We start from the raw sequence: 23,956 nt of genomic DNA, 5'->3' as shown, positions 1-23,956 counted from the left end.
TTCATGTTAAATAATAATAATAGTAATAATAACAATAATAATAATAATAATTGAAATGGAAGAAGATTGTCTTGGTCTCTATTTGAAATTACTACACATGACAAGTTCCTTCATCTTGTGTTTCTAAGCACAAGTCAGAGTGATCAATAATGAGCATTTATAGGAGATGCTTTCAAATATTTAAGGCATATGCATAAAAAAAATTATTAGGTTCATATATGACCATCAAATTAAGATGACAAATAAAATATTGGGACTTGTAATCTATCTCAATTCTCAAGTGTCAACTTCCAAATACAATTGCTAGTAATATGCTATCTCCGTTGTTATTAGATTCACATCCAAAAGAGTAATACTAGTGACGCATGGAAAATATCATCTCATGTCATTTTCCCCACACTCATTCTTAAACATACTTTATAACTATTAGTGGAAGATTTTGCTTTGAAAACAGCCTCAAATAACTACATAATAGATGTTAAAAGGGTGTGTAAAAAGTGATGCAAGCATATTATTACTCAACACATAGTTTATCATATTACTTCATGTCTTAATACTTTTTAGTTGCACGCTTGCTTTGATTAGATAAAGTTTTTAAATAGTGGTTTCAGTTTTAGATACTTTCAAAATCTTAACGTTATGGCCAATTTTGAGAAACTACATGTGATGTACCCTCTATGATGCAATTTTGGTGACTGGTAAAAATATAACATATCGACATCGATAACGGTCACTGATCCAAATTTAAAATATTGAATTTGACCACCTTAACAAATGTGAATGAAGGTCACTCTTAATGATCCCTACTAAATGTCACTCAACAAGTAATCTATCATATTACATCATCTCTTAATAGTTTTCAGTTTTTGCACGTTAGCTCTGATTGTACCAAATTTTTAAATAACGGTTATGGTTTTAAAGACTTTCAAAATATTAACATTACTGTTAATTTTGGGAAAATACAGAAGATGTGGCCTCAATTACATATACGATGTGGTTTCGTTGATTCACAAAACCTTAACATATCGGCGTCTGTAGTAATTGCTTACCCAAATTTAAAACATTGGATTCGACCACCTCAACAAACCTAAAGAGATGTCACTCTTAGTGATCCCTACCAAATATTTTCCCACCCAAAATGATTTCCTGTTATATTAGTATTTGTTAGGTAGGTCTACATTTCAAGTTGATAAAAGATGTTAAAATGTATATATTATTAATTGAAGATATGGCCCTTATTGCATGCTCTTCCAATCTTGTTATCAAGTATTAAAATATATAACAAGTTGAGATGACGATTCATCTCCACAAACCAGGACGCGTGCTTTGTATAAATGTGAACAAAGAACATAGTTATATATCTGCAACCATGATTTTAAAACCTTGATTAAAGGCCAATGTAAACGGTGACCAACTAAGTTATTATAAAGCAACTTTTGATAGTTGGATTGACTTTTCAATAAGAGTGGAGAAAGAGCTAAGATAAGTACTTTACAATATGAAATTCCACAGTGCTATCACAAGATACCATGAACATTAAATCCACCCTCTTAAAATATCTCACAACTCTCATTTGTGCACAAAGTGTAGAAACTTTAAACCTTAAATATAAGGTCATATTCATGACCTAATTCATTGAGTTAAATATATGTGGGTTCTCTTTCCTACCTAGTTCCTAATTTTCTTATCTTAAGTAGAAAAGCAAAGTGAGGAATTAGCCACTAAGAATCATGTGAAGGTTATGTGCGGTACAACATGCAAGCAATGCTAAAATGAAGATATAAGTTATACTACGAGTAGCAATGTTTTTTTTATAAATCTAGTGATTAATACATGATATCAAAGCTAAGGTAATGTGTTAAATTGTTATGAAGGCACGTATTATAGGGCAAGGTTGGAGATTAATACTTTGATCCAACACTACGTGGTTATATAAACTACTGCCCCATGTTATGTTTTGATTATGTCAATGAGAAAGGATAACTTCATGAACTAGCAATGTAGCATATAATAAAATATGTCAGTGTCTGATCATCACTACCACAATTCTCATCTATATATTGCTAGAAAAACCTATATGAGAGATTTATTAAAAGATGATGAATATTATTATCATAAACTCAATTAATGATATATGTATGTTCTTTTGTGGAAAGTGATTTCATGTTGAATTCAAATTCTTTTATGAAAAGTGATGGTCCATAATTTTCTTATTTCTAATTTTGCCTATAGTAAAAATAGAAATAAAGTGTAAAGGTCAATCAATTATTCATGAAGAGTGATGTCCCTTTTATCTTTAACGGAATTTTCTTAAAATAAATAAATTATTTATTTTTAAAATGTAAGGTCTAAATCCATGCATTCGGAAAAAAACATAATATTTTGACCTTAATATTATTATACTTTACTTACTTCTTGATTACCTGAAAAACTTTCCAAACTTTTTGCAGTTCACGGATTCAACCCGCGACAAAAATTAATTGTAAAAAGCAAAATCCCAAAACTACCAATGTCACTATCCACCATATGAAATTATCTATGATGGGAATATTGCGTTTTGCATGCCTAGATTTCAAAGGTAGTTTTGCATGATTCAAATGAGTAAGGGACAGAGAAGGAAGTATTACAAAAATAAAGGGAAAATAATATACATATAACACTTTAAACATTTTACTCATAATGAAATAACATTTTTATCATTAAAATTAAAAGATAAAACAAGAATTTCTCTATCGGATACGGGGAGATGAATCCAACTAAATAATTTCCAGTAACATGTCCACATATTTGTTCAGCTGAAAGAAGGTCTATAATAGTATAGAAAGTAAGGAATTGCATCCAAATAAATCCTTACCCATATATGGTAACAAGGACATAAGAAGTTGTAAGCGTCTATGTCCAACAACCTGAATTGCTTGCCTTTAACTACTAAAAAAGATAGCACAAATTTGAGTGTAGTGTGACCTTACATCAGTTATCCCTAAAAAACAGAAATGACCTGTAAAAGTTGGAGTTTGTATCACTAGATTTGACACTTGTTAGGACCTATATACAGTTCATATATGTGGCTATGTGCTAGCTTTACATATAGTATAATCCATTGGTAGACAAAACATTATTGTAAAAGTTTGCACTATAGAATTATAATCCCTTGTAAGTTGGAATTTAAGATGGAAATTTTTGTCATGATTAATATATAAATCCTCATGTTGTGATGTGCCACACATTGCCCTTCTATATAAATACATGCACACTCCACTAGTTCAGCTAAAGAGTTCTTTGCCACTAATCTCATCTTAACAATATTTTCTACTACAGCTTTCTACTTTCATATTCACACACATATACTAATTAATACACCTAGATTTAGTAGTCAAGTTAAGAAAATGGCTCATAACAACAAGGGAGTAGTAAAAAGAGTAGAATGGAGAATCAATGTAGGAGATGGGTCATCAAATCAGAGAGTAGGACATAGTTGCATGTGGACAATGATAGTAGGTCTGGCTTTGAAGTTGTATTTGTTCATGAAAAAAGCATGGGATATAGGGTTGAATGACCCTAGAAAATTCATCCATTGCTTGAAAGTAGGGATAGCACTTACATGTGTTTCACTTTTCTACTACCTGAAGCCTTTGTATGATGGAGTTGGAGGAAATGCTATGTGGGCAGTTATGACAGTGATTGTAGTGTTTGAAAACACAGCTGGTAGGTAGTGCTAGCAAGCTGCCTGGTCTTTCTTATAACAATAAGATTAGAATTATAATATGAATGCAATATCTATGTACTGTTATCATAAAGATTTATACACGGTCAGTATATCATTTACTATTTGTTTGGATTATTTTTTTGGGAAAGTCAATGATGATTAATTGTGAATGGTAGATGATGCAATGACAGTATATAAAACTCATAACTGCGTAGTGCATATATTCTTTTCTCTTATAATATATCATTGTTATATACATGAACAAATGAAACATCTATAATGAATTCATGACATATCATATTGCAGGTGCTACAATAAGTAAAACTATAAACAGAATAGGTGGAACTTCCCTTGCCGGATTTCTAGCCTTTGGTGTAAATTGGGTAGCTAGGAGAGCTGGCAACGAATTTGAACCCTTAATTGCTGGTGTATCACTCTTTCTGTTAGGTACATATAAATATATATATATATGAACATGATATATTAATATAGTAGTAGAGCTTTGTTTTTGCTTTGTGTTATTCACATTATGGATCTTTGTATGCATTGTCACTAATTAGTTAAATTGGTTTTACCTCAGCTTCTGCAGCAACATTCTCTAGATTCATCCCAACCATAAAGGCTCGTTTTGATTATGGTGCTTTAATATTCATCCTCACTTTCAGCTTGATTTCGATATCGGGTTATCGAGTAGATGAATTGATGAATATGGCACGACAAAGAATATTCACCATTATAATTGGCACGTGTATGTGCATAATTGTCAGCTTGACCATTTGCCCCATCTGGGCTGGTCAAGAACTCCATGTTTTAGTCACTGGGAACCTTGACAAACTGGCCAACTCCTTACAAGGTATGTCTTCAATATATGATTGAGAAATTGTTGATCCATTTCTATTTCCAATACCATGCACTATTAGTACTTTATATAATTTTTTATATATGTGTATGTGTATTATTTCAGGTTGTGTGACTCAGTACTTTAGTCATAGTGAAGCCTCAGCAGTAAGTGATGAGGAGTGTAACAAAAAGTTGCTAGGCTACAAGTGTGTGCTAAGTTCCAAGGCAACAGAAGATGTTATGGTACCTCACTACCCACTAATATTTTAAATTGTGGTTGTAACATATTATACTTACTACCCATTGTGGTTATTGTGACAATAAATACATTGCAACCATTATAGTGTAAAAATTTTGTGATTAAAAATTATTTTTGAATTTTATATCCTCTGATACAACTCAAATATGATATGTCAGTTGTAACCCGATACAATCATATCAGTATGATTAGTTACATTTGTCGCTATATCCCTTATATTACGTATCATATGAAGCAATTTGAATCACTCCTACCCCACTACAAATTCTATTTACCATGACTCTTCTTAAAAGTATTTAGTTCAAATTGTTTATAAACATTTATGAACTTTAAAATTTAAATTACCCGTAATTATATTTGTATGGTGTGACTAAAATAATATTTTTAATGTAGGCTAATTTAGCTAGATGGGAGCCTGCTCATGGTTGCTTCAATTTTCGTCACCCATGGAAGCAGTATCTTAAAATTGCAGCAACAATGCGCAATTGTGCTTCATGTATAGATGCTCTAATTGGATGCATAAATTCAGAAAACAAGGTAATAATGCTTAACCTGCTAAATAAATACATGCATCAGGAGAAGAAGATTAATGCATCCAAAGTGTATGAGTTTTATACACTATTATTACATTATTTTCATTGATAATTGACTTTTTTAAAAAGATAATCCAAATGAATGATTAGTGATGAGATGCATATGCATAAATCTCTACACTTTCATTGTATAGATTTTACACTCTTATCCAAAATTCTTGTGAGGATAAATGTAATAAAAAGTTACTCAAAAAGTAACATAAGTCACTAACTATAGCTACAACCAAATAATTTGATTTGAGCAGGCCCCTGATCAGATCAAGAAGAATATGAGAAGCATTTCATTGAGAGTGGTCACCAATTGTTCAAGTTTAATAAGAGAGCTAGCAATCACTATGAGGAATATGACAAAATCATCTAAAGTTGATATTTTGATTATGGAGATGAATAATGCTACACAAGAGCTTAGTGATTTATTAAAATCTTATCCAAACTTGATTGACCCATCAGAATCACATAATGCACAAGATACACAAAAAGAGGTGGCAGCAAAAATAGAAATCCCAGTGATGGAAATTATTCAAGTGGTAACTCTAGCTTCTTTGCTTATTGAAATTGTAGCACGTGTGAAATGCATTGTGAAAGCTGTTGAAGAATTATCTGATTTAGCTAAATTCAAAGCAGCCAAATCTAAACAACATGCAGTGGAAAATAAGATCTCACCAGACCAAGAGAAAGATGAGGAAGCCATCAACAAAAACCAAATAGTCTGATATATAATTTGATTGATGAATATAACATAAAAGGAAGAGTTTGGTAGAATATAGTGCAGTCAAAAACTAATGGCAAAAGGATATATTTTGCATCTATCACATAGTCTTTTCCTATATACTTCTTCTGGTTTTATTTATAAGAGATTTTTAACTAAATTATATGTATTAAAAGTGGTTATACTTTTCTTGATTTTTTTAAAAATATTATAAGATTATAATTTTACTCTCTTTTAATATTTCTACTTAATTAATAGTCATATTCAAAACAACAAAAGATATATAATCAAAGCTTTTAATAGAGAAAAATAATAAAAAGATAATAAATGTTACATAAAAATATACAAAGAATTTGTAAAATTTCACAAAAATCTTTTAAATAATGTCTTGTAATAAGAAAAACAGGTATTTGCGAACCATATACTCTAAATAAATTTAAAATATCATCATAATATGATATATTAAAATTTAGGGCATCTAAACACAAACAATGAAGGATGGATGAAAATCAAAATTACCAACATTTGTAAGGATAAAAAACATACTTAAGCCTCTCAATTTCAGATGATACTCTATTCTTCACCATCATGCACGGCCCTAAACCTCAAACTCCATTCATTGTCATTGCTACTTCTGATCCTCCATAGCATTTGACGTATTTTTACTATTGATCATCCAACCATGATGTGGGAGCAAAGGTTTTATCATTAGGGATGACAAAAAAATTCGCCCCATGGGTACCTGTTAAAATATTCACAACGGTACCCATAAAAATATTTTATGGATGATAACAAGTATTATGATACTCGCCCCATGGGTACCGCATATTTATAAATTTATTTTTTAATTAAATCATTTATATATTACATTTTTTTATTTTATAACCATATATTATCTATATTTTTGTATTATTTTATAATCAATTTTAGTTATTGAAATATATGATAAATTTAATATGTACACAAATTTTATTATTCATGTGATAATTATTTTATATGTATTGATTATTATAAATATATATTGAAACATAAAAACGCGTTGGGTACCCGTAAATAGTACGAGTATGAGTATGGGTACGGGAAAACACTAACTATGTTTGTTTCACCCCGTTGTCATAGGATGCATTTACTCTAAGAATGAGTTTAAAAAAGTTGTTCCAGATTTTAGCCATTAATTACAGTGTTGTTAAAACCGTACCGGTTATCAAATCGGTCAGAGTACTGGTATAGTGGTTCAACTAGTAGTTCAGTAATTAAACCACATGCCGATTAAACTAGACATACCTCCTATATATATATATATATATATATATATATATATAAACCCATAACAAAAAAATTCAAATAGGTAGATACTCAAATTTATATTATATATTCATAATCTACTCAAAATTCACATAAACAAACAATTTTAAGTCTTTAATAAATTCAAAGTCTAAATTATAAAACATATATCAATCAAAAAATATCACTTAAAAATCGCAAAATATAAATAAATAACACAAGTTCACAACTCACTCTACAAAACAAATAAATTTGGAGTTTTAACATTATCACCAACGAGTCAAAGTTGTCTCATATTGAGATTATATTTTTGCACCAAATGTCACTGAATTACACACGAATGTTAGGAACCAAAATGTATAATCTAAGTATGTATTGGAAGCATGTGCCTTGAAGTGTTGAAGAATGGTTGGAAAGATGGGTCACTTTGTAATGAGATTTTAAGTTTTTAAGTTTTTTTATAAAAAAAATATAACCCGACCGGTTTAATCAAATACCGGCCGATTCACTGGTTTTGATACTTGGTCGGTTCAACATCTGTACGTACCGGTTAGGGGTCCAGTTCGCCAGTTTTATGGTCAAACTGTCCGGTACGGTATGGTTTTTATATCATTGATTAATTATATGAATCTAATAGTTTAAATTAGTAAGTATATTTAAATCATTAAATTTCTTTAAAATTAATGACTAATATGTGAAGTAAAGTTTTAAACTTATTTTATTGTTGAAGTAAGGGAATACCTTCTCTAAAATTAATACATAGGTTTATAAATTTACATATGGTTTGTTATGTGTTGAACACCTCCAGGGTAGAATATTTTTTTTAGATAAACAAATTGTATTAAATAAAGGATAATGGGTGTTCACCCAATATAAGAAAGATTAAGAATGTTTTTTTACAAACTAAGTTAATATATTATACTTACACCAGTTTGCAAAAGACAACGAAAATAAAAACACAAAAGAAGACACTCCAAATTTTATCTGAATCATATATAAGATGAACATAACTCACATATATCTTCATAAAAATAACTTCATTCATCATTATCTATATATATTAGTCATGGACTACGTAATTTTCTTATTATACTACTCGGATAATAATGATGGACATTGACAATGATAATAGGGTTATAAGGAAAACATTTTATCTTGTCAGATTTGTTTTTAATTTATCTCATTCATGGGATTAACTAGACAAAAATAGTAAACATTATAAAATAAACAAGAGAATAGACACGTCAAATCATATAGTAATTTCATTGTTACCAAATAGAGAAAATAGATATATACACAGTGTAAAGGTTTTTTACATTGTCATTACATCATTTATCATTAATGACTTTTAAATAAAAGTATTGTAAATAAATGATGGATGATACATTGACTATATATAAATTTTTACACTGTCAGTGCACACATTTTACACTCATCATAATATGTACATGTAAGAAAATGAAATGAAAGTGGGTCATGTAAAGCAAGCACAAAAGAATGAGAAGGATAAAGAAGTGGTAAAATAGTATTACTCATGAAAGGTCAAAGAAGAAGAAGAAGAAACAATTGATAATTGATAGAATAGAATAAACACACCGACACTTTCTCTGTTTCCGATTCCGAGTTCAAAAATGGAAGATGTATCAGAGAAATTGGAATATTTCAAATCCATAACTGGTCTTCAAGATCACGATCTCTGCACTGAAATCCTTCAAGCTCATAATTGGGACCTTGAACTCGCTATTTCTTCCTTCACCTCTTCCACCGCTCCTCCTCCCACCAACACCGCTCATCATTTCTCTCAACCGCCACAACCACCGCCGCCTCCGCCACCAATTCCCCTCGCCTGGAAAATCATCAAATTACCCGTCACCGTTATTTCCGGAAGTCTAGGGTTACTCTCTGGTGCAATCGGATTAGGTCTATGGGCCGCTGGTGGCGTATTGTCATATTCCCTCGGAATTATCGGACTCGGCTCCTCCGCCTCCTCCTCCTCCACCGCGCCGCTTGTTTCGGTCTCCGCTGCGACATCGGAGGCGATGGATTTCGTAGCGGAATTTGAGAGGGATTATGGAAGTATTGGCACGATGCCGAATTTCGTGAGCGAGGGTTTCATGGATGCGCTTCAGAGGTCTCGCAATTCGTTCCAGCTTCTGTTTGTTTATTTGCATTCTCCGGATCATCCTGATACGCCGTTGTTTTGTGAGAGGACTCTTTGTTCTGAGGCTGTTACCGAGTTTGTGAATGGCAATTTCGTTGCGTGGGGTGGGAGCATTAGGGCTAGTGAAGGGTTTAAGATGAGTAATAGCTTGAAGGCTTCGAGGTTTCCATTCTGCGCTGTTGTCATGGCCGCGGCGAATCAGAGAATTGCGTTGCTTCAACAGGTTTGCTTTCTGCAATCTCTTGATTTTTTATGAATGGATCTCTTATTGCTAACGAGTGAATTAGTAATGGGTGAATTCAATATTTGAGTGATTGTCAACACTTGATTAGTGCACGGAAGTTCAATAAATTGAATGTTTTGAAATTTAAATTATGCCGCGGCTATTGGTTTGGATTGAGGTCCATTAATTGGCTGGAATTGCTCATTTTATGCATATCCGTTACTGTGAAAACCGTTCAACCAAACCGTATTGTAAAACCGTTCAGAACCATATACTGTGAAGGAACCGGACTAAATTTCAGTCCAAACCATATTGTTAAACCGTACAGAACCATGGATTGGTTTAAACTTTAATCAGTTCACTTTATTTTGTTTGAATCTTCAAAAAACCCTAGTTGTGAAGCATTATTGTGAGAGTAATAACGAGGAATGAGAAAGATTATTAAAAAAACAAGGGTGAGAACCCCACTCTCCCCAAATTAGTTTTTGGCCAGCTAAAGTCTGTTTTAGTGTGCTGCCCTTGTGCATGATAAGAGAAGAGGGGAAAGGTGGAATAGTATTTCTAAACCCAAAAAATCCATAATATGCTAAGTTTTAAGTTGGGATCCCTTTTGCATTATTGTACATTTATAAAAGAAATAAATTGATGATGTTCATCGCTTTAATTCTTATTGAATTTACTGATACGGAAAATTTGGCAGAATGGACGAACTTGTTGGTGCTTGTAAAGATAACTAAGATTGGATTTATTTTGACAATGTATACGAGAATGTTCAATTTTAATGCTATAATTAATATTTTGGTAACTTATGGTTTCTTCCTTGTGCTTTTGCCTGTATTTACTTTGCCACTTTGTGAAAGTGATTAATTTCCCCTCAGAGCTTCAGTAAGGTTAACATTTAAGTAACATTTAAGTAACATTGTGTTTTTAGCATCAAATTGCTAATGCTGAGGTACTCAGGTTTTTCGTGGTAATGAAGCCAACGTCACGGCCAGATAAAATATATCTCTTATTACTTATCAGTTTAAGGCATATTATTATACACGTATACACACTTTATATTACATAAAACAATTAAATATTTTTCCCAGAAAATTGAGCCAAGACTTTCTGCTTTATTCGTTTTGCACAACTATAGTAGAAAATTGTGGCCATGAATCCAACTTCAAGCCTGATATATCTCGTCTCTTCTCTGCATTCTCTCTCCCTTCCCTTGACTTTTAACCAAATCATGCTCCCACTTGTTACTCATGTGTCACAAATCTTCCCCTCCACTGGTAAATTACCATGTATCCAGTTTGATACTAGCAGCCTCCTCTATAATTAGTCCTCTCTTCTTCCTCAACTACCCTCTCTGATGTGGTACTTCCCAAAGGCGTTATCTTCCACTTCTCCCCTCTCTCTTTTCATACACCTTTATGGGGGGAGGGGGTCTATCATAAACTTGTATGATCATTAATGGTAAGTTTTTGTACTGGTGCATGGTGCACACTATTTCCACTCATGAAATTGTTGCCAAAATGATCCTTTTGTATAATCAAGATACTTTCTGACTTACCTATATTAGTTAACACTTCTTAGAATCTGGTTTTATGCAGGCAATGTTTTTTCTAGGTTTTATCAATAAGTCATAAAATTAAAGCCTTCTATGTGTGAATGCATGTATAAAACACATAAGCTTGTTGTATGTCAGATAAGGGTTATAGACGTATATAACTTGCATTAAATATATTAGAAATGAGAGATGTCATGCTTTAGAGTTGGCTTCATCACCATGATTTGTGGTTTTTATTTTCTAGAGCTGATGAACGTGGGTTTTTAGCTCAATTTTGAAGCCTTGTGTGGTTTCATGGTGTAGCTGGTTATCACGTCAATCTAACACATTGGAGGTCTCCGGTTCAAATCCGAGCGAAGCCATATTAAAGATAACATATATTATTCTTTCTACACCCAGTGCGACTAAGGCTTGGTTGTTTTTGTTGTTGTTTGAAGCCCTACGTCTGAACTTAGGCGTAAAATATTTGAACATGTTTAGTGTGAGAAAATGTTCACACTCATAGTTAATGTTTAATGTGCTTGAAGGTAGATTGAGATCGTGCATTTTTTTAAAATAAAAGTTCCCCACAGCAGAGAACCCAAGACTTTTGTCACTCTGTTCCGTATACTAGTCAAACCAACCCCCGTTAGTACAAAGTTAAATATACTGTTATATGCTGGATAAAGTTTATGCGTATATTATGCTTAAAGTCGATAAGTTATGAGTGATCAAACAGTGAGAGTGGCGTCATGACCATTGACCACGATGACATGATGCAAAATTAGGTAGTTTTAGCACTTCATCTGACAATTATTTTGATATCGTTCTTGTCAGGTAAGGCGGGTGTACTTTTGTGACGTCAACTGGTTTTTGACACAAATGATTTGAACTTAACTGTATAGGTTCAATTCCATCAGTACATTTAATAGTTACTGAATTTGAGTTCCTATTCTGTGTTGTCTTTCTAAAGTAATGTCCCAACTCCCAAGTGTTGTAGTTGATAAATCGTTCTGATGGCAATGCTTTTTTGGCCAATCTATCTTTCTGCAATCCAGGTTGAAGGTCCAAAATCTCCTGAGGAGTTGCTTGTGATACTACAGAGAGTGCTTGAAGAAAGTTCCCCAGTTCTTGTTGCCGCAAGACTTGATGCAGAAGAAAGACAAAATAATGTACGCTTAAGGGAGGAGCAAGATGCTGCATACAGGGCTGCACTTGAAGCTGATCAAGTATGTTTTTGGAAGTTGGGTCTTCTGTGTTTTTGTTATTTTTTGCGTGCTCTCTACTCTGTGCTTTCTTTCCCCCCCTATTCATTTTCTCTTGGAGGGCCTTTATGTGGAAAGAACTGGCACTGCTGTTGTTACAGTGGATTAATGTTGTAACCTGTAATGTATGTCAGGCTAGGGAGCGGCAGAGAAGAGAAGAAGAAGAACGTCTTGCAAGGGAAGCTGCTGAAGCTGAGAGGAAGCGCAGGGAGGAAGAGGAAGCTCGCGAAAGAGCAGCACAAGAAGCTGCAGAGAAACAAGCTGCTCTAGCTAAACTACGTGAAGAGAAAGCTCAGTCTCTTGGTGAAGAACCTGAAAAAGGACCAGATGTTACGCAGGTAAAGTACCTAAAATTAAGCTGAAATTTTATTTCTCCTTTTTTAAGTTCATGGTACGTTTCATTAGTTCTGTGATCTGTTCAGCTTATATAATTTCACTTCTATGTCAGATCTTCTTAACTTTAATTCACATACGTTTTGTTTGTCAGATCTTAACATCATTAATCATGTCCATATATGTTTTTTGTTTTTAAATTGGCTTACACTCTCATTTTAGTTTCTCAATTTTTTAACAATTCAGTTTTTGTTTGATTATATTATAATTTGTATGAAATCTGTTTTCATTTTTTCCCTTTCTAATCAAAATTACTAGGTCTTGGTACGGTTTCCGAATGGTGAGCGCAAGGGAAGGAGGTTCAACGACACAGCAACAATCCAGTCTTTATATGACTATGTTGACTCATTGGGTTGTTTAGAAACTGAGAGTTACAGCCTTGTCTCCAATTTCCCGCGTGTTGTATATGGACAAGAAAAGCTCACTCTGTCATTGAAGGAAGCAGGATTGCATCCTCAGGCCAGCCTCTTTGTGGAGCTTAATTCATGAGAGTAAAAATGCTGAGTAATCTGATGAGTACTTGAAGATGGTAGCTATAAAAATAGAGAATTATGTGGTGCTTCACTTTTATGTTTCATAAATTTGACTTTAACGAACAATTGTAACATTAGAAATAATAGGTTGTCGTGATATCTGTAGCATTGGTTTCTGCTAATTTTTCATTGAATCAAGCAAATAGCTTTTAGAATAATGGCATATTTGGAATTATGGCGATCTGGAAGTGAGAGCTTCATGTTATGTGTATATTTTGTTTTTGAACAATATAAGTGTTCCATAGTTTTATTAGATATAACTTTGATTTTTGTGGGTGTTGATAGATGCAGTGGGCAGGTAAAATCTTCTCCTACCATTTCACAGTTTGTGTTTTATTCCATTCCACTGTTTTATCCTGTGGGGTGGTAGCTTCTGTGTGTATGTTGGTTATCCATCTCATGGTCCTTGCAGAGGGTATGTTGGTTATCCATCTCATGGTCCTTGCAGAGGGTATGCTGGTTTATCCAGCCCATGGTCCTTGTAGAGGGTATGTGATATTTTGTTGCCATGAAATGTCAATTGCTTTTATGTATTATGATATATTTGTATCTCTTTGACTGGAGAAATTTGGTTTTGGGAAGATATGCATGACAATGCTTGGGATCCCATGGTTCTCGGTAGCATCATGTTACATTACTCATCCACCAATTTAGAAATCTTTAGCTATTTCATTATTTATAATACTCCCTCCATTTCTTATTTTTGAAGGTTAACATATATTAAGAAATAATATAAACTCTCATATAATGCTTACATAGAAGTATAGTCTCTTTATTCTTATTTATTTATCTTGTTACCAAAGAGCATTAAATAAGATTAAAATTTGAAAATATAATTATAGTATTAAACATTTAAAGTTAATGAAATAGATAAATATGAACAATTGTTTTCCAAATAAAACAGATAAATAGAAAAACGAAGAAGTAATAAGATTAATTTTCTACTAGAGATCATCAAAATGATTTTGTCTATACTAAAATAAAGTATTTACTTTATACAGTAGGAGTTGAGCATAGGAGTGACCAAAGGTTGGATGACTGGATGAACATTTGATGTCTCATATTTAGTGTTATTCTATGTGTCATGACCTTTGTGATTGGTCAGAAAATTACTTGAAAATTAAATTTTAACTTAAATATTTCTTTTTAACCAATTGTAAGATTATAATAGATAGAGTGACACCAAGTGTAAAACAACAAATGTGTACACTTTATGATTAGATCAAACTTGGTGGCCCAATTCATCCCAATATAATTAATTGGATTTTTTTCGAAACCAGTCTCATCCAACTAAAATCCAATATAACATTTGGATCAGTTTCATTTCAAGTATATGATCAAGCCATTAAAACACAATTGCCCTTATTTTGAATAATCAAATAAATTAAATGTATTGCATTAACTAGTTGTAACCTTTTTTTTTTAGTTTAATATCTTGTTGCATATGAAGTTAAGAAACTCATTTGTTGAATAAAGAAATCAAATAAAACTTTTTATTAAAAATGACAAAAACAATGCCAACCCAATTGATTTGATCCAATCCAATTATTTTTTATCAAGTCAGGTTATATCAAATTTGATGATTAAAAATGATATCATTCAATCCACCATGACTTTAAAATGGATTGGATTAGATTTTGTGGCATCTGATAGTAACCAATCTTTACACCCCGAATTAAGCTTTTGACATCATGTTTAAAGACTTCAATCATGGACCTTGTTGCTTGTTGGTTCACTAATAAAGTTTAGGAAGATAATACATATTATTTTTTTATCTTTTTACTGTATCACACTTACCTAAAAACACTTTATCTTTTCCTTTATGATTAAAAAATATATAAATTCTTGTATGCGCACCTTTTGTTTTTTGTTTATTCGGCTATAATCCTAAAAGAATTGGCTCTAAAATTTATGGTAAATACTGTAGATTAAAATTACTACAATTCATAAGATAACATTTTGTGGAATACAAGTAGTTTTATGGAAGACAATCCTATCTCATAGGGTTAAATGTTTTGGATGAAAAATATTCATTCAAAGAACTGGAACCCAAAACCTTCGGATAAGTTAGATTGAAAGCACATCTTCTATCCCAAAAAATATATGACTATATGTGTCACTACTTATCTTTGATTGAAAAAATATTTAAATTTAAGATACAATAATTAAGTATTTTTCTGACTAGTTATTACAAAATGGGGCACATGGAGTTAGGGGTGAGCATTGTTAGAGACGAAGATGAAGGTTGAAAAGGAAGAACAAAAAGAAAACGTGTGTGAAAGAAGTAGAGAAGATGATGAATAATGCTTGCTATTATTAGAAAGTAAGAGTTGGTAATTAACTACCAACTAACTATATGAATTACCATTTTTATAGAGTTAGTTATACAAAGGCCCAATTATAACTAAAGCCCACTAACTTCTACTAGCTCTTTGAATTACACTTCTCTTTCACTCCTCCTTAATTCAAGCTAGTTAAACTAACAATTCCTAGTTTCCTTCTTTGTTTTTTGAAAGCATCATTCTTCAATGCTTTAGTTAGAGCATCAACAAGTTGCTCCTCTATTTTGTAGTGTTCTAGCTTCAGATTCCCTTTGTCCACTTGATCTCTTAGGAAATAAAACTTTGTTTCTATATGCTTGCTTCTCCCATGAGCTATGGGGTTCTTGGCCAAGTTAATTGTTGACTTGTTGTCTACATAGAGTATCATGTATTATGTAGAGTGCATTCCCAGTTCTTTGAGCAAAGAGAGTAACCATAAAGCTTGACACCCTCCCAAGCAGGCTGCAATGTACTCTGCTTCACATGATGAGAGAGCTACAACTTTTTGCTTCTTCGAGCTCCAACGGACAGGGGCTTCATCAAGCTTGAAAACATAACCAATTGTGCTTTTCCTATCATCCTTGTCACCACATCAATCTGAATCTGTATATCTAATCATGGTTATTATCCTTCTGTTGTCTTCGGTTGGGAAGAGTATTCCATAATCTAGGCTTCCCTTTAAGTATTTGAGCACTCGTTTTGCTGCCATCATATGTGAGTGCTTAGGATTCTGCATGTACCTGCTAACCACTCCAACTCCATAGGTGATATCTGGTCTTGAATTGCAGATGTACCTTAGTGACCCTATTATTTGCCTATAGAGTGTAGAGTCCACTTCTTCATCTCCCTCATTTTCTCTGCTTAGGGAATTTCCAGTCTCAACTGGTGTAGGTGATGGATTACAATCACTCATGTTGAACCTTCTGAGTACATCAGATGTGTATCTCTTCTAGTGCATTAGTATTCCTTTGGTTGTCTTCACAAATTCGATCCCTAGGAAGTATGAGAGTGCCCCTAAGTCAGACATTTCAAACTCTTGCTTCAGTTTCCTCTTTATACCTTTTACTTCTTCAAGGTTTCCTCCAATTATCAGGAGGTCATCCACATACAAGCATATTATCATTGTTGCTTCAGTATGCGTGCCTTTGGTATAAATTCCATGCTCACTAGTGCACCTGATGAGTCCTTGCTTAACAAGGAAGTTGTCAATTCTTTTGTTCCATATTCTAGGTGCTTGTTTTAGCCCATAGAGTGCTTTGTGCAGTTTGTATACCTTATGTTCATGACCTGTTACCTCAAAGCCTAGAGGTTGTGTTACAAAAACTTCTTTGTCAAGTGGACCATTCAAAAAAGAAGATTTCACATCCATCTGGGATAGGATCCAATCCCTTGAGCTTGCTATTGCTATAACTAGCCTCAATGTCTCCATTCTTGCTACAGGTGCAAATACTTCATCAAAGTCTATCCCTGGTTTTTGCAAGAAGCCTTTTGCTACTAATCTGGATTTATACTTGGCCACAGTTCCATCTGGTTTCAACTTCACTTTGTACACCCATTTTACTGAGATGACTTTCTTCCCTTCTGGTAAAGTTGTGAGTTCCCATGTGCCATTCTTCTGAATGGAGTTGATTTCTTCCTTCATAGCCTCGACCCAACACTCCTTTCTGATTGCTTGTTCAAATGTTATAGGTTCCATTTCTGCCAATAGAGCCATGTGGACAAGGTCACCTTCTGAAGTGATTGATGTATCTGAGAATTCCTCATGGTCTCTCAATCTAGTTGGCCTTTGTCTTTGTCTCTGAGGTCTTTCAGTGACAAATGTGTTGCCTTCATTCCTTGTAGCTTCTTGAGGTGTTATGTTGATGAACTCAATATCAATCTGACTTGCCTTGTGTAAACCTTCTTGGTTTGAATTCCATTCCCAAGCTTTAGTTTCATCAAACTTGATGTCTCTGCTGTATAGTATGGAATCAGTCAATGGATTGTATAGCTTGTATGCCCCTGTTGAATGATATCCTAGGAATATTAGCTTTTCCCCTTTGTCATCCAACTTCTGTCTCTTGTTATCTGGTATGTGTCTATAACATATTGATCCAAATACTCTGAAATGCTTCACACTTGGCTTGAGTCCTGACCATGCCTCTTCTGGTGTCATAACTTTTAACCTTTTTGTAGGACTTCTATTAGCAATGTAAGCTGCAGTGGCCATAGCTTCCCCCCTCCCCCCCCAAATTTCTTTGGAAGTTCTTTAGTTTTCATCATGCTCCTAGCCATGTTTAGGATAGTTATGTTAACCCTCTCTACAGTTCCATTGTGTTGAGGAGTGTATGGTGAGATGATCTCATGAGTGATGCCTTCTTTTTCACAAAAGTCATGAAACTCATTAGATATATACTCCCCTTCACCATCACTTCTCAACAACTTCAATTGATTCCGACATTGCTTTTCCACCAGTGTTTTGAAGCTCTTAAACCTATTAAGGACTTCACTCTTCTTTTCTAGCAGGTAAATCCATAACTTTCTGGTGTAGTCATCTTTAAAGGTCAGGAACTATTTGTTTCCCCCTAATGATTGAACCTCCAAAGGGCCACACACATCAGTGTATACAACTTCTAATGGTCTTGATGTTCTTGATTGCACTTGTGAGCTGAAAGAGTTCCTAGTTTGTTTGCTTGTAAGACAATCTTCACATGTTTCAGTTGGTGTAAATGTTAGGAAGTCCACTCACCATTCCATCCTTACTCATCAATTCTAAGCTTCTGAAGTTGATATGCCCAAACCTTTTGTGTCAAATCCATGTTTCATCTGCTATGGATTCTAAGCATTCATGATCCTCAAGTTGAATTCCAATCTTGAAGGTTCTATTGGTTGATAGTGGAGCCTTCAAGATTATAGTTCTGTTTTTATTGAAGATTTTCAACATTCTATCTTCCATCCTCATGTTATATCCCTTCTCAAGCAATTGACCAAGACTTATGAGGTTGTTCTTCATCTTTGGCACATACATGACATTTGATATGTATGAGGCAGTGCCATCTTTCTTCTTGATCATTATTTTTCCAATTCCCTCTGCAGTGATAAAGCTGTTGTCTGCAAATTTTACTTTGTTCCTCACAGAGTCATCAAGAGTCAGAAACCACTCCTTGTGCCCTGTCATGTGGTTTGAGCATCCAGTGTCCAAGTACCAATTATCTGTAGGAGGGTGTTGATCATTTTTCGCAGTGATCATCAATAATGCCTCATCTGAGTCACTTCCTTCTAAGCCTGAGATTTCCTTTTCTGCCATCAGTAGGACTTCTTCATCAGAATCCTCATCTTTGGCTAATCTGGCTTCAACATCCTTACATCTCCTCTTAAGTTTGCATTCTGATGCAAAGTGTCCCTAATTCCTACAATTGAAACATTGGATGTTGCTCTTATCTTTCTTCTTCTTTCCATTGTTTAGATTGTTAGGCTTCTTGATGTATCTTCTTTCAGATTCAGAGGAGTCAGTTTTAGTGAGTCCCTGGCCATGTTGATTAGAGTTTTCACCCTCCTGTCTCTTATCACTCTACCCTCTTCTACCATCTCTTCTTGATTTATTATTGTGTCCTGAGTTTCTCTTCTGAAATTGAACACTGAGTGCCTGCTGTGATTGCCTGTCATTCAATCTTTCTAGAAATATCTGTTCATGAGCCTCCAAAGAACCATGCAACTCACCAATCTTGAAGTGTTCAAGATCTTTTGATTCTTCAATTGCTACAACTACATGATCAAACTTAGCTAAAAGAGTTCTAAGGATTTTTTCAACTATACCTTGCTCAGAAATTTGCTCCCCACAACTCCTCATTAGATTGATTAGGCTTCGAATTCTTGTAAAATACTCATATACTCTCTCTTGCTCCTCCATCTAGAGCAGTTCATATTGCCTTCTCATCATCTGCAACCTAACCTTTTTGACTTTCACACCACCTGCATAGCACTTTTCCAGAATATCCCAAGCCTCTTTAGAGGATGATGCATATGAGTTTTTCTCAAAATTTGAGTGATCTACACACTGGTGTATTAGAAAGATTGCTTTGCAGTCCTTTTTCTTAGCATCTTTGTGCTCCAATCTGCCATCTTCGGTGGGGTTCTCATCATCAAGTGGTTTGAACCCCACCTTGTACTACTTTAAGACACTCCTGAAAACCGAAAATTGCCTTCATTTGAATGCTCCAATGATCATAGTTATTCCCGTCAAGTATAGGAAGATTCATTGCAAATCCATTCGAGGTCATCATCTCTTCCTTGGAATTTTATTTCCACCTGTGTTCTTGTTCGAATGGTCCTCAATTGTGAGCTTCACTTCTTGAGGCCTCTTGTGTCGTTCTTGACACCACCACTGGTTGTTGGATCGTTTGTAGCTCGTGATACCACTATTAGAGACAAAGATGAAGATTGAAAAGGAAGAACATAAAGAAAACGTGTGTGAAAGAAGTAGAGAAGATGATGAATAATGCTTGTTATTATTAGAAAGTAAGAGATGGTAATTAACTACCAACTAACTATATGAATTGCCATTTTTATAGAGTTAGTTATACAAAGGCCCAATTACAACTAAAGCCCACTAACTTCTACTAGCTCTTTGAATTGCACTTCTCCTTCAAGCATGAGCCGGGATAGGCTGGGTAAGGATTGTCTCTTACCTGACCCTAAATGTTGGTTGAGTCATTTTCTGAATCCAGACTCGGCCCTAGACTATAAGTTAACCCGATCTTAAATATTGATCGGGTCAGTCTTTGAACATAAACTCAATCCTAGACCCCGATTAAATATAATACGTACTAATTTTAGATAAAATATTTTCAATATTATTATTATTATTATTATTATTATTATGTAATTTAATATATAAAATAATATATGTATATATATTGTTAATCATGTATTTATGCTAAAAAATAGAGAATGAGTGATATTTTTAACAAAGAGATTGGTATATAATTAAATAGACACATACACACATGATGAAGCGTGACTATGGGATGGAACGGTCATGTTTATCCCTTACCTGACCTTAAATATTGATTGAGTCTAATTTTTGAATCTAGAACAGATCTTAGATCTAATGAAACTCAACTCTATTCAGACCCGATCATAATCTGACCATAATAAGTGCACGGATAGGACCAAGTTCCCTGCATGGAGTAGCACAATTTTTTGCCCGAAGATGTGCACTTACATCCTAGACCAAATTATGGTTAATGTGCCAACCCCATGATAAATTATGTATATTAATTGTGATGAAAGATATTACAATATTACATTGCTAAAAGCATTACTCTGTAGGCACAGTTGAACCCATGTTCCATAATTCCGGAACTGCTAAATATATATATATATAATAATAATAATAATAATAATAATAATTTAAATCAACATAAACGATCAAGACTCAAGGCTCTTGATAAAATAATGCAAGGGAGCAAGAAATGGAAAGGAGAAAAAAAACAAAACAGTATAACCAATGAACATTTTTGAATTTACATTAAGGCAGAGAAAAACCCACACATGAAGAATCCAACAACCACTATTTGAAAAGTTGAAGCTAGTTTTGATGAGGTTGAAGTTGAAGGTAAAGAAGCAGAAGGAGCTATTGGAATATTTCCGAACACAGTGGGATAAGAAGATGAACTAGGACCAGGTGCTTCAGCATCATCATCCATATTTGAAGTCACATTTCCTACACTTATAACAAGCTTCTGATTCTTTTGGCAATGCCCAGCTTCACCACTTGTGAAATAGTAAAGTCCTTCTGATGTAATATTAAACAAAGAGTTTCCATTGTTCATGTACAATATAGGGTCTTTAAGGTTGCAGCTTTTATAAGATCCCTTTGTGACTTGAATCACTGAATCTTGGCTCGGTGGATATAGAAACCCTACATTATGATAGGTATACAAATATTAATAAAATCATTAATATGATCTAAGAAACTTACATAGAGTAAAATATTATATATATAAACTTACAAAGAGAGTCTCCAATAGTGAGATTGTGATATTTGGACCATTGGGTATAGACTTGTGGATTTGCTGAGGTGGGTATACCCCAAGCATCTAGATCTCCAACTTTGTACTTGTAGCACTGCACCTTGCTTTTGTTCTGGAACAATATAAGCAAAAGAGACACCAAAAAGAACAAGAAGCACTTATGGCTTAGAAGATTGGCCATGATCTTGGTTTTGGTTCTACTCAGTGCTCAAAATCACACTCAGTTTGATTCTTTTCTTATATTTGAGAGGAGCCTAGGAGCACTTCTTAATGTCTCAACTCAACATTGGAAGATTCATAATGTATAAGAAAAAGGGGCCACATAAATGTCAACTTACCTTAATGCCCTCTTTAGTATATGATAATGATATCAATGATGAGTTTTTTTAATACTAGTATAATAAATTGAGACTTAAGAGCTCTGTTTAATGCAGAGTTAAATTCATCATATGGAAAAGGTTTACAAACATGATATCTAACTTGTAATTTAGTAGTTCAATTTAAAAGAAATGTAAAAGAGTAATGATATATATAACTACTTATACCTTAATTATGGTCATAATAGAACAATGATATGATGATAAAAAGTTAGACAAGAGTAAAATATGATATGAGCATAATAACCTCTTATCATGTCCCATTTTTCTTATGCACCATATAACTGTATAATGATGGTATTAATGTAGTAGTGACAATAATGATAATGTGGTGGATGTGACAATATTAATATATAACAATATAAAGGAAAATCTACATTATCTTATTATGTTCATTTCTAACTCAGATCTTTAATTTGATAGAAAATAAATAATGTCAACATAATTGTCATGTCATATCACTCCAGTTACTAAACTTCAAATTACCATAGAGTTCAAGAGATTAACATATCATATCTCTCTTATATTGTCTACCAAAAAAATACCTTAATAACTCATTAATTAATGTAGTTACATTCTCATTGAAAAGTCCAAGCATGAACAACATGATTGAGATTTAAATAAACTTTGAAATGAGGTTTACTAGAGTTGGTGAAAATGAGATCCATGTAGAAGAATATGAACTATGAAGTGGATAGTTAAGAGGGTTAAGACAGGGAAAATGAAAAACAAGACAGCTATTTATCGGCTAATAATTTGCACATGGGCCAGCTGGCTAGCTGTCTGTGCATAATTGTATATCATGTGCCGCAGACATCAACCACATCAAAGTTGCTCCGGCCACTTCACATGCTTACCAAAATCGACTCAACATTATTTTCATATCATTATAAATAATATAAAATCAACCTCACCTAATAGGATTAAGTCTATTGTATGAATAATACAAACTAGATCAAAGTAATTGATAAACCCCCAACCCAGCAAACAATATATCGATTTTGCTGACCTGGGTAATTGCTAAGGAATCAACATTTTGAATTTATTTTTTAAAGGGGCACTTTTTTATTGGTTTAATAATGGTTAACAAAACCATGATATATTTTATCTATATCCATACTTGTATGGACTTTGATTATAGAAGGCTCTGCCTGCGTGGACTGTACCTGTTGTTACTATTGACAATGTAAGGGTCAATATAATTTAGTTTTGGTGAAGGGGTTCATCATTTACTATTTATGTATATTCATTTTGTTTAAAATTAATAATAATTAAATATAAATAGTGATAAGTATATATATTTTTTTCACATCAAAATTGCATTTTAGGCTTAATTATTTGATTGGATCTCAATAATGTTTATGTATGAGTTGCACTATCGTATCCAGCGAGATAGTCCTACATATCCTAATAACTCACCAAACTCTTAAGTGCAACCGATACTCCAAATTATCTTATCATGTCTCTCTTATGTAAGCCATCAAACAAACTATAAATATTTCCCATGTTACGTGATTAAGATGATTTTTATAAATTGTAATCAAGGGTACATATTTACTCTTCTTGAATAAATCATACAATCCATCTAGCACTCTTATATTTTACATATCTTTTCTTGGAACTAAGGGTGTAAGGGTTGTGCTTTAAACCGTGAAACGGATGGAACCGAACCAAACTGCAAAATGTGGTTTGGTTTGGTTTCGCAGTTCGGTTATTTTTTAAGGAACCGTTTATGTTCGATTCG

At 33.4% G+C, this 23,956-nt stretch overlaps 4 protein-coding genes across 4 annotated transcripts; 2 read left to right on the top strand and 2 right to left on the bottom strand.

The window, feature by feature from the left end:
• Positions 3,259 to 6,254, top strand: LOC109336275 (aluminum-activated malate transporter 10-like). Its single transcript, XM_019572778.1, has 6 exons — positions 3,259 to 3,705; positions 4,013 to 4,153; positions 4,287 to 4,559; positions 4,671 to 4,789; positions 5,199 to 5,342; positions 5,644 to 6,254. The coding sequence occupies exons 1-6, from the start codon at positions 3,387 to 3,389 to the stop codon at positions 6,109 to 6,111; spliced, it is 1,464 nt and encodes a 487-aa protein (XP_019428323.1). The 5' UTR covers positions 3,259 to 3,386; the 3' UTR covers positions 6,112 to 6,254.
• Positions 8,918 to 13,459, top strand: LOC109336276 (plant UBX domain-containing protein 10-like). The gene is made up of 4 exons (XM_019572779.1): positions 8,918 to 9,775; positions 12,368 to 12,538; positions 12,709 to 12,912; positions 13,226 to 13,459. Exons 1-4 carry the CDS (start codon positions 9,023 to 9,025, stop codon positions 13,454 to 13,456), a joined length of 1,359 nt encoding a protein of 452 aa, XP_019428324.1. The 5' UTR covers positions 8,918 to 9,022; the 3' UTR covers positions 13,457 to 13,459.
• LOC109335439 lies at positions 18,610 to 19,710 on the bottom strand. Its single transcript, XM_019571572.1, has 2 exons — positions 19,386 to 19,710; positions 18,610 to 19,187 (listed from the first exon to the last, which is right to left on the bottom strand). Exons 1-2 carry the CDS (start codon positions 19,708 to 19,710, stop codon positions 18,610 to 18,612), a joined length of 903 nt encoding a protein of 300 aa, XP_019427117.1.
• On the bottom strand, positions 21,302 to 22,176 carry LOC109335186 (early nodulin-like protein 1). Its single transcript, XM_019571293.1, has 2 exons — positions 21,815 to 22,176; positions 21,302 to 21,723 (listed from the first exon to the last, which is right to left on the bottom strand). The coding sequence occupies exons 1-2, from the start codon at positions 22,014 to 22,016 to the stop codon at positions 21,326 to 21,328; spliced, it is 600 nt and encodes a 199-aa protein (XP_019426838.1). The 5' UTR covers positions 22,017 to 22,176; the 3' UTR covers positions 21,302 to 21,325.

The sequence above is a fragment of the Lupinus angustifolius genome, chromosome LG20 (genome assembly GCF_001865875.1).
Source record: "Lupinus angustifolius cultivar Tanjil chromosome LG20, LupAngTanjil_v1.0, whole genome shotgun sequence".
NCBI lineage: Eukaryota > Viridiplantae > Streptophyta > Magnoliopsida > Fabales > Fabaceae > Lupinus > Lupinus angustifolius.
Note: the sequence above shows the minus strand (reverse complement) of the source record. Positions and strands in the feature narration are given on the sequence as shown.